The sequence below is a fragment of the Loxodonta africana genome, chromosome X (genome assembly GCF_030014295.1).
Source record: "Loxodonta africana isolate mLoxAfr1 chromosome X, mLoxAfr1.hap2, whole genome shotgun sequence".
Taxonomy (NCBI): Eukaryota; Metazoa; Chordata; class Mammalia; order Proboscidea; family Elephantidae; genus Loxodonta; species Loxodonta africana.
In genome coordinates this window covers 168,882,883-168,894,686 of record NC_087369.1, presented here as the reverse complement: position 1 = coordinate 168,894,686, position 11,804 = coordinate 168,882,883, and the positions used below count along the sequence as shown (strand labels likewise).

Genomic DNA, 11,804 nt, shown 5'->3' with positions numbered 1-11,804 from the left:
GTTTGTCTTTTTGTGGTTGAGTTTTGACAGAATCATGTAGATTTTAGAGATCAGGCGCTGGTCGGAGATGTCATAGCTGAAAATTCTTTCCCAGTCTGTAGGTGGTCTTTTTACTCTTTTGGTGAAGTCTTTAGATGAGCATAGGTGTTTGATTTTTAGGACCTCCCAGTTATCTGGTTTCTCTTCGTCATTTTTGGTAATGTTTTGTATTCTGTTTATGCCTTGTATTAGGGCTCCTAAGGTTGTCCCTATTTTTTCTTCCATGATCTTTATTGTTTTAGTCTTTATGTTTAGGTCTTTGATCCACTTGGAGTTAGTTTTTGTGCATGGTGTGAGGTATGGGTCCTGTTTCATTTTTTTGCAAATGGATATCCAGTTATGCCAGCACCATTTGTTAAAAAGACTATCTTTTCCCCAATTAACTGACACTGGGCCTTTGTCAAATATCAGCTGCTCATACGTGGATGGATTTATATCTGGGTTCTCAATTCTGTTCCACTGGTCTATGTGTCTGTTGTTGTACCAGTACCAGGCTGTTTTGACTACTGTGGCTGTATAATAGGTTCTGAAATCAGGTAGAGTGGGGCCTCCCACTTTCTTCTTCTTTTTCAGTAATGCTTTGCTTATCCGAGGCTTCTTTCCCTTCCATATAAAACTGGTGATTTGTTTCTCTATCACCTTAAAAAATGACATTGGAATTTGGATCGGAAGTGCGTTATATGTATAGATGGCTTTTGGTAGAATAGACATTTTTACTATGTTAAGTCTTCCTATCCATGAGCAAGGTATGTTTTTCCAATTAAGTAGGTCCTTTTTAGTTTCTTGTAGTAGAGCTTTGTAGTTTTCTTTGTGTAGGTCTTTTACATCCTTGGTAAGATTTATTCCTAAGTATTTTATCTTCTTGGTGGCTACTGTGAATGGTATTGATTCGGTTACATCCTCTTCGGTGTTCTTTTTGTTGATGTAGAGGAATCCAAGTGATTTTTGTATGTTTATTTTATAACCTGAGACTCTGCCAAACTCTTCTATTAGTTTCAGTAGTTTTCTGGAGGATTCCTTAGGGTTTTCTGTGTATAAGATCATGTCATCTGCAAATAGAGACAATTTTACTTCCTCCTTGCCAATCCGGATGCCTTTTATTTCTTTGTCTAGCCTAATTGCCCTGGCTAGGACTTCTAGCACGATGTTGAATAAGAGCGGTGATAAAGGGCATCCTTGTCTGGTTCCCGTTCTCAAGGGAAATGCTTTCAGGTTCTCTCCATTTAGAGTGATATTGGCTGTTGGCTTTGCATAGATGCCCTTTATTATGTTGAGGAATTTTCCTTCAATTCCTATTTTGGTGAGAGTTTTTATCATAAATGGGTGTTGGACTTTGCCAAATGCCTTTTCTTCATCAATTGATAAGATCATGTGGTTTTTGTCTTTTGTTTTATTTATGTGGTGGATGACATTAATGGTTTTTCTGATATTAAACCAGCCTTGCATACCTGGTATAAATCCCACTTGATCGTGCTGAATTATTTTTTTGATATGTTGTTGAATTCTATTCGCTAGAATTTTGTTGAGGATTTTTGCATTTATGTTCATGAGGGATATAGGTCTGTAATTTTTTTTTTTAATGTCTTTACCTGGTTTTGGTATCAGGGAGATGGTGGCTTCATAGAATGAGTTTGGTAGTATTCCATCATTTTCTATGCTTTGAAATACCTTCAATAGTAGTGGTGTTAACTCTTCTCTGAAAGTTTGTTAGAACTCTTCAGTGAAGCTGTCTGGGCCAGGGCTTTTTTTTGTTGGGAGTTTTTTGATTACCATTTCAATCTCTTTTTTTCTTATGGGTCTATTTAGTTGTTCTACTTCTGAATGTGTTAGTTTAGGTAGGTAGTGTTTTTCCAGGAATTCATCCATTTCTTCTAGGTTTGCAAATTTGTTAGAGTACAATTTTTTGTAGTAATCTGATATGATTCTTTTAATTTCATTTGGTTCTGTTGTGATGTGGTCCATCTCGTTTCTTATTCGGGTTATTTGTTTCCTTTCCTGTATTTCTTTAGTCAGTCTAGCCAGTGGTTTATCAATTTTGTTAATTTTTTCCAAGAACCAGCTTTTGGCTTTGTTAATTCTTTCAATTGTTTTTCTGTTCTCTAATTCATTTAGTTCAGCTCTAATTTTTATTATTTGTTTTCTTCTGGTGCCTGATGGATTCTTTTGTTGCTCACTTTCTATTTGTTCAAGTTGTCGGGACAGTTCTCTGATTTTGGCTCTTTCTTCTTTTTGTATGTGTGCATTTATCAATATAAATTGGCCTCTGAGCACTGCTTTTGCTGTGTCCCAGAGGTTTTGATAGGAAGTATTTTCATTCTCCTTGCATTCTATGAATTTCCTATTCCCTCCTTAATGTCTTCTATAACCCAGTCTTTTTTCAGGAGGGTATTGTTCATTTTCCAAGTATTTGATTTCTTTTCCCTAGTTTTTCTGTTATTGATTTCTAGTTTTATTGCCTTGTGGTCTGAGAAGATGCTTTGTAATATTTCGAGGTTTTGGATTCTGCAAAGGTTTGTTTTATGACCTAATATGTGGTCTATTCTAGAGAATGTTCCATGTGCGCTAGAAAAAAAAGTATACTTTGCAGCAGTTGGGTGGAGAGTTCTGTATAAGTCAGTGAGGTCCAGTTGGTTGATTGTTGTAAGTAGGTCTTCCGTGTCTCTATTGAGCTTCTTACTGGATGTCCTGTCCTTCTCCGAAAGTGGTGTGTTGAAGTCTCCTACTATAATTGTGGAGGTGTCTATCTCACTTTTCAAGTCTGTTAAAATTTGATTTATGTATCTTGCAGCCCTGTCATTGGGTGCATAAATATTTAATATGGTTGTGTCTTCCTGATCAATTGTCCCTTTCATCATTATGTAGTGTCCTTCTTTATCCTTTGTGGTGGATTTAAGTCTAAAGTCTATTTTGTCAGAAATTAATATTGCTATTCCTCTTCTTTTTTGCTTATTGTTTGCTTGATATATTTTTTTCCATCCTTTGAGTTTTAGTTTGTTTGTGTCTCTAAGTCTAAGGTGTGTCCCTTGTAGGCAGCATATAGACGGATCGTGTTTCTTTACCCAGTCCGAGACTCTCTGTCTCTTTATTGGTGCATTGAGTCCATTTACATTCAGCCTAATTATAGATAAATAAGTGTTTAGTGTTGTCATTTTGATGCCTTTTTATGTGTGTTGTTGACATTTTCATTTTTCCACATACTTTTTTGTGCTGAGACATTTTTCTTAGTAAATTGTGAGATCCTCATGTTCGTAGTGTTTGACTTTATGTTTGTTGAGTCGATACGTTTTTCTTGGCTTTTATCTTGAGTTATGGAGTTGTTATACCTCTTTGTGGTTACCTTATTATTTACCCCTATTTTTCTAAGTAAAAACCTAACTTGTATTGTTCTATATTGCCTTGTATCACTCTCCATATGGCAGTTCTATGCCACCTGTATTTAGTCCCTCTTTTTGATTATTGTGATCTTTTACATATTGACTTCAGTGATTCCCTGTTATGAGTATTTTTTTTTAATTAATCTTAATTTGTTTTTGTGATTTCCCTGTTTGAGTTGATATCAGGATGTTCTGTTTTGTGAACTTGTGTTGTGCTGGTATCTGATATTATTGGTTTTCTGACCAAACAATATCCTTTAGTATTTCTTGTAGCTTTGGTTTGGTTTTTGCAAATTCTCTAAACTTGTGTTTGTCTGTAAATATCTTAATTTTGCCTTCATATTTCAGAGAGGGTTTTGCTGGATATATGATCCTTGGCTGGCAGTTTTTCTCCTTCAGTGCTCTGTATATGTCGTCCCATTCCCTTCTTACCTGCATGGTTTCTGCTGAGTAGTCTGAACTTATTGATTCTCCCTTGAAGGAAACCTTTCTTTTCTCCCTGGCTGCTTTTAAAATTTTCTCTTTATCTTTGGTTTTGACAAGTTTGATGATATGTCTTGGTGTTTTTGTTTTTGGATCAATCTTAAATTGCGTTCGATGAGCATCTTGGATAGATATCCTTTCGTCTTTCATGATGTCAGGGAAGTTTTCTGTCAGGACATCTTCAACTATTTTCTCTTTGTTTTCTGCCCCCCCCGCCCCCGTTCTGGGAATCCAATCACACGCAAGTTATCCTTCTTGATAGAGTCCCACATGATTCTTAGGGTTTCTTCATTTTTTTTAATTCTTTTATCTGATTTTTTTCAGCTATGGTGGTGTTAATTCCCTGGTCCTCCAGATTTCCCACTCTGCATTCTAATTGCTCGAGTCTGCTCCTCTGACTTCCTATTGCGTTGTCTAATTCTGTCATTTTATTGCTAATCTTTTGGATTTCTACATGCTGTCTCTCTATGGATTCTTGCCACTTAATTTTTCCACTATGTTCTTGAATAATCTTTTTGAGTTCTTCAGCTGTTTTATCAGTGTGTTCCTTGCCTTTTTCTGCAGTTTGCCTTATTTCGTTTCTGATGTCTTGAAGCATTCTGTAAATTAGTTTTTTATATTCTGTATCTGATAATTCCAGGATTGTATCTTCATTTGGGAAAGATTTTGATTCTTTTGTTTGGGGGGTTGTAGAAGCTGTCATGGTCTGCTTCTTTATGTGGTTTGATATCGACTGCTGTCTCCGAGCCATCCCTAATATAGTAGTGGTTTATTCTGTAATTGCTCAATGAGTCTTATCTTGTTTTGTTTTCTTTCAGTATACGTGGATGGGCTACTAGATTGTGCTGTCTTGATGGTTGTAGCCCTTGAATTACTTATGACCTATTACCAGCTGGTTTGGGCTGTTGCCAGATATATACCCCTGAGTCTATTCACTATTCTTGAGTAGAATCTGATTTTGGGTCATCAAGTGTGTGCTGCACCCTAACACCTATCCACCTCGAGAAGTAGTGGTGACAGTTGTGTACACCAGATTCTATTAGCAGCTGGGGTTCACCCTCCGGGGGGGGCAGGACGCTGACAGGTTTCCCCCAAGTGTCAGTGAGGTAGGTGTGTCTCTATTCCTATAGCAGCTTGGTGGGAGGGCACTGCAGCTGTACCTTAGGCCCCCAATGCAAGTACCTCTACTGATTCGTAGGTGTCACCCTCCTTAGACGCCTAAGGCAAGAGGCTAGGTGGTCTGGGGGGAGCTTCAGCCCTCAGTTCCCTGTTGTGGGTCAGTTAGGGCTCTGTTGAATAAGCAGAGATATCAGACCTGGGAAACTTGTTTTTCCAGAAAATCCGCTAAAAGAAATGCAGTCAGATCCCTATCAGAAATGCCTTTGGATTATAACCGCCACCTTGTTCCCTGTAAGGATGAAAGTCCGAGATTTGGATCATATATGCTTGGCTGTAACTGGTTCTGTGTTTTTAGTCCAATTAGGGATGGAATTTTGGTCCCTGGGTTTTTTGTGGTTCCTTCTCTCAGGCCGGAAGAATGGGTTAGGAAAAGACCAAAAAAAAAAAAAGGGGGGGGAAGCAAAGCCTCCGCGGAGCCGGAGCCGTTCTCCCTCTGGCTCAGGAAATTCCAATGTTAATGAAGCCACCTGGGAAGGGTGGGGGAGGGTTCAGAGAAAAAGGAGAGTAGCACCTCAGAATATAGCCAAAGTTGCTTGTCTTGCTTGGAATGACTATTTTATCTGAGATTCCTGAGGGGCATGTCACCTATGTGTGCTGGCTGTGTGGAGATTGCCCCCGGGGGTCTGGCCCCGCTGAAGCCCGGGTCAGATCCTCCGCTGCCAGTCCAAAGCCCAGCATCAAGGTTCCCCAGCTGGGACGCTGCACTCCTGGCTCCAAAATCAGGTGCTGCCTCCAGGGGACTTCTTGTCCTGCCAGCCGTGTCGCTGCTCCACCCCCGCGGACCGGCTGGGCCCCCTCCCGGGGTTAGTTCAAGGTAGTAAGGCTGTGCCCCGTGCTTGTGCCGTGACAGCGCCCAGTCAAAAGCCTGGCGCCAAGGTTCCCCGGCTGGGACGCTGCACTCCCAGCTCCAAAACCAGTCACTGTCTCCCGGGGACTTCTCCCACCAGCCACGTTGCCACGCCGCCCACGCAGACTGGCTGGGCCCCCTCCCGGGGTCAGTTCAGGGGGGTAGGGCTGCGCCCCTTGTTTTCGCCGTCACAATATTTTTGACGGCGAATTCAGTTCCCTTGGGCCCAGACCTAAGCCCGGCGCCAAGGTTACCTGACTGGGACGCTGGCTCCAGGCTCTGAAAACAGTTGCTGCTGCCCTGTATTTGTTCCTTCTCCGTCTCTAAATCTGTGTTTGTTGTTCAGGGTTCGTAGATTGTTATGTATGTGATCGATTCACTTGTTTTTCCGAGTCTTTGTTGCAAGAGGGATCCAAGGTAGCGTCCACCTAGTCCGCCATCTTGGCCCCGCCTCCAACTTGATATTTTTGAAAACTACATCAAGCCAAAGTCATAGAGAAAAAGATACTGTCGACAGAACAAAAATAAAAAAATTTCTATATGTCAAAAAGATGAGGAACACATTTCTGAAAAGACAATGGGGAAAACCTGTAAAATATTTGATGGATTTACAGCCAAAAGGCAATTTTCATAAAATAATGCAAAGTTTATTCAATTAAACTAGCCAAGACCAAAAAAATCAAAGGAAAAGGATGTGAATAAGCACTTTAAGGAAAATAAATGGCAGTGGCTTATAGACAGGTGAAATATATGAACATTATTGTTAATTAAATAAATGTTTATTTAAACAAACTGAGAGGATTATTCACTATAATAACCACAGACGACCTTGTGGAAGTTGACATTTAGTGGTTCAGAGTTACACTGCCGCCTAGAAACATATTAACGCAGCTATGTGGTCGGTCACTCAGTCATTCAAGCATTTACTGAGCTCCTATTATATGTCCACGGCTTGAACAGAGAGGGAAGCCATGCAGTTGCTGTTCACTAAAAGATCACACTATAATAGGAAAGGCAGAGGTGTGAAAGATACAAATAGAGTGTCATTAAAAATTTCCCAGCTAGGGGACTTCACAAACTGCTTGGGTTCTACTCTCCAAAAGTATAAATGTAGGGAACAATTCCTTTACACTTACTAGGGGGCCAGGGGCCTCTGTCATTGTCTAAAGCTTATAGGTATTCTGAGGATTCTGGGGGAAGCCTCTGCCTGGGGCCATCACATGGAGACCTGGCAAAGTCTGTCTTTAGGCACGGGCATCTGTCCTACTGGATTGTCAGTGGGTGATGTGCCGAATGCTGACAAAGTGAGATCCTCATCAGAAACCCAAAAATCCAAACAAGCCAGTTGCCATCAAGGCAATTCTGACTCATGGTAACCCCATGTGTTGGAGGGTCAAACTGTGCTCCATAGGGTTTTCAATGGCTGTGATCTTTCAGAAGTAGACTGCCAGGCCTTTCTCCTGAGGACCTCTGGGTGGACACAAACTGCCAACCTTTTGGTTAGTACCCAAGCTTAACCATTTGTACCACCCAGGGACTCCTTCATCAGAAAGATGGTGGGTGAAAATAAAGGAATGGAAATAGTTATGCTAGGCAACTAGAAATCAAAAGAGAAAGTACAAAAATAAGCAAATATAGATGATCTGAATAATACAGTTAATGGGTGCAAACTGATATAATGATGTATAGATAATTGACCCTCAACAAATAGAGAATATACACTATTTTTAAGCACTCAGGAAACAGTCTCAAAAATTGACCATATACAAGTTAGCAAAGAAAACCTCAAAAATCTTTAGAGTTAACATCCTACAGACTATGTTCTTTGACTAGAAATACATTTTTAAGGACAAGCTTAAAAATCTAATACATTTGGAAACCCCAATCATACTACAAAATAATCCCTGGATTACAGAGGAAATAATAAGAAAGACTGTGGGATGTTCATAACACTACAAGATTTCTGACATGTAGCTACGGCAGAGCTTTGAGAGAAATGTACTGCTTCAAATACAATTATTGGAAATCAAGAAAATATTGAGGACAAATAAGCTATGTGTTCACCTCTAGAAGTCAGAAGAAACAGCAGCAGAATAAACCCAAAAGAAACCAGAAGGGAGGAAATAAAGACAGAAATAAGCAGAATAATACAGACCAAAAATATGGAAAATTTACAAAATCAAAAAACAACTTGAAAAGATTAATAAGATAAACAAACCACTTCCACGATGTCAAGAAAACAAAGAGCTAATACCCAGATTTTTTTTTTTAATATTTAAGGGGAAAAGTACTATAAAAATTTTTTAAATGAAACAATATTATAAATAACTACATTCCAATAAACTTGAAATCCGAGAAGAGATGGGCGTATGGCAAGGGAAAAGGTAGCAAAGCTGCTATCTGGATCTCTCTGTGACTTGTGTGTATATATCATTTGGTTCCAAATTTCCAAACGGGAAGAAGGTGGTATTATTAGTTAGCCCTCCTCTCAAATGCAAATACCCCTAACTATTAAAGAAATGAAAATGGTAATCAGACACCCCCCACTGTTCCTCTTGCAATAAAGCCCTATGTCTGGATGGCTTTATAGATAATTTTTACAAAATATTCAAGAAACAAAAAATCCTACATCTTACACAAGTTGTTCAGAAAACAAAATGAGAGAAATCTTACCAATTAATTTTATAAGAGCCTTGGTTACAAAACTGGGAATAGATAAAATGGGAAAGTAAATTTAAAGGCCAATCTCACTTATAAATACAGATAAGAAAATAGTAATTAAAATATGAGATAATCAATTCCAACAGTAAATAAAAATATAATGTATCATGATCAAGTAGGGTTTATCTTAGAAATGCAAGATTGATTTAAGGTAGGAAAATATGTCCCTGTGATTTCTCACCCTAATACAACAAAGAAAAGCATTTAAGTTAAATAATAATCTCAACAGGTACAGAAAAAGCATTTGGTAAAGGTACATGACAAAAAAATATTTCTCAAAACTAGGATTATTAGGGAATTTTCTTAACATAATAAAGGCTTTGTAGAAAAAATCTCATAATTACCATGTTAGGAACTATGATATCGTTATCTGATACTGTCTCCATTCAACCTAATATTGGAGGCCAGGACCAATGAAATAATACTCCCTAAAAATGATATACCATCATATATCAGATAGTGCAGGAAAACTAGTTAGGTATGTGGAAAATAACCAAGTTGGACAAATAGCAAGGATTTCTGTTTAACAATACATCAAAGACAACATTCACCAACAAAGAATTAATATCCATAAAATAAAAGGGACTAGTGAATTCAACATGAAAAATATAAGAAATCAAAAACAGAAAAATGAGAGACATAATTAATACTCAAGAACTAATTTAAAGAATAGAAAATCTGAATCAGATACTGAATCTGATTACTACTACATCATGAGTAACCAGAGATGTGAAACAAGACTGTATTTTATACCAGATTTACCACACTTAGAAAGTTGGATAACACAAGTGTATTAGCTATCTATTGCTGCGTAACAAATTGCCCCAAAACTTAGTAGCTTAAAACAACATTTATTATCTTAATGTTTTTATGGTCCAAGGATCTGGATGCATCTTAGCTGGGTCCCCTGGCTTGAGTCTCTTACAAGGCTGCATCATCTTAATGCTCAACTGGGAAGAATTCACTTCCCAGTTCCCTCACAGGGTTGCTGGCAGGATTGAGTTCCTTGAACATTTGTTATTCTGAGGGCCCAGTTCCTCATGAGCTGTTCATCACCATATGTGCCTCTTCACTGAGCATCTCACAATGGGAAAGCAAGAAGGCAAGAGATTGCTGGCCAGAGAGAGTTCTAGCAAGATGGAAGCCAAAATCTTTTGTAACCTATGCACATTAATTACATCCCTTCAGTTTTGACGGACTCTATTTATTAGGAACAACTCACTAGGTAAAGCTCACACTCAAGGGTTAAAAAAAAAAAAGGGATATATGTGTATATATCAGAGAAATACATGCAGAAGTGCATAAAGGGGCATGAATGATGATGGTCATCAGAACTTTGTGGCAGCGGGATGTAGAGCTAACATAGGTGTCCCTCAAAAGAGGTATGGATAAGCAAAACTTGATGCATGCATTCTATGTCTTTTTGTTTGTTTGTGGGATGATTTCTATCTCCACCAAGACTTAAATATAACCACATTACCTTAGAGGGATTTTAGGCTATGAGTCAGAATTGACTTGACGGCACTGGGTACTGAGTATAAAAAATACTAGGTAATGTTGAAGGGTGGGAAACAACAGAATGAACCACTGAGTGGGGGTGGCCATGGGGAACGACTTGGAGGAAACACCCTCTTCCTGTTATGTGTGCCACCATAAATGAACACGAGGAGGAGTGGCAGGATCGGTTTGGAAGGCTCTTCAGGGAATGCTAAAGAAAGGCCCCCTTTCTCCAACCACAGTGTCTTTGCCTCCTCAGCATCCCCCCTCCTCCCCACCATGGGGGTGTCAGGATGTCCTTTGTGACGTCGCAACCTCATCTTGGCCTCCCCAGCATCCCCTCCCCCACGGAGGCGTCAGGCTGTGCTCTGTGATGTCACACCCTCCACGGGCTACCATTGGCGGCAGTGCCTTGCTGACCAAACAAAGCTGAAGGGTGTGGCTCCTGGGGACGGGTATAAATAGAGGGGGGTCAGGCGGCCTGGGGTAGACCACTAGAAGGCTTTGAGATGGCGAAGACGACCGGGAAACCGCAAGCGTCGGCCGCAGTTACTGAACAACCAGCCCCAAGCCCTAAAAGGAGGAAGAAGGGGAAGGCCCCGGCTCAACCCAGGTCCAGCGGCAGTGTTCAGGTGAGCCAATCGCACCTAAGTTCCTCCTCTTCTTCCCCGTAGGTTGCCCCAAGACTCCTTCCCCGTCCTTGCCTGGCACAGACCCCTCCTCGGCCCACACCTCTTCTCATAAAGTGCCCGTTCCCATCCACCCAACCCCTTCCCCCCAAACCAGTGCACTTCTCTGCTCACCCTGTTGTCTTTCCAGGTGCCGAAGACAACCGCGGGGGTAAAAAGATCCCCTCAGGGGAGTCTGAGAAAAAAAGCCCCACTAAAAGCTTCCGCCCGCCCAAGAGTGCCTAAGAAAGCTAGAGGGCCAACACTCTTCGGCCATTATCACAAGTTTAATAAGAAACTGAATCTAAAGGAGCCATCCGAGGACCAAGAGTCCATGGAGAAGGCCACCACCTCAAGTAATGACCAGAGCTCCCAGTAACTTGTGAGCAGAGCCAGAGACCTCAAAACTGTCTGCCAAGTCTCCAGAGGTCTGAATGTGGCCAACCATGTAGAGACCGAGTCTTACACCTATGTCATGATTAAAATAAAACAACAAGGTGTGAAAAAGAGATATGTGTGTGTGTGGAATTCTCTGATGGTGGGGAGGGAGAAAGGAAGGGAAGAGGCAGGTGTGTGAGGAGGGAGGGAGGGAGGAAGGTGGGGTCCTGCAGGGTTGGGGGCCACACCAACAGATCCACAGTGAGCCATACGGTGGGGATAAGGACTGGGGGAGGACTGGGCACTGAAGATGAATTTCATCAACACTTTGAGAGGCAAAGGTGGGGGTGGGTGGTTAAGGGGGTGAACTAGGCATCAGGGTATAGACTGTCAGAACCTAGATGGGGAGATGTGTGTGGGTGGCAGCACAACCCCAAAAATAGAAAACGGAATAGCCTTCAGGCCCCTACTCAAAGACGTGTTGATGCCCCCCCCCCCCACCCTATGTGTAAGCAATTAAAGGGACTCCGAAGGACCAGGACACTCACCTCGGTGAGTATCACCCCCAAGGTCTGAAATAATGGCGTTTGGAGGCCACAAACCCAACAGTGATTAGGC

General features: G+C 40.8%; 1 protein-coding gene across 1 annotated transcript; it reads left to right on the top strand.

The window, feature by feature from the left end:
- The first annotated feature begins 10,649 nt into the window (after positions 1 to 10,649).
- On the top strand, positions 10,650 to 11,187 carry LOC135228955 (uncharacterized protein CXorf51A-like). Its single transcript, XM_064278489.1, has 2 exons — positions 10,650 to 10,772; positions 10,960 to 11,187. The coding sequence occupies exons 1-2, from the start codon at positions 10,650 to 10,652 to the stop codon at positions 11,185 to 11,187; spliced, it is 351 nt and encodes a 116-aa protein (XP_064134559.1).
- The last annotated feature ends 617 nt before the right edge of the window (positions 11,188 to 11,804 follow it).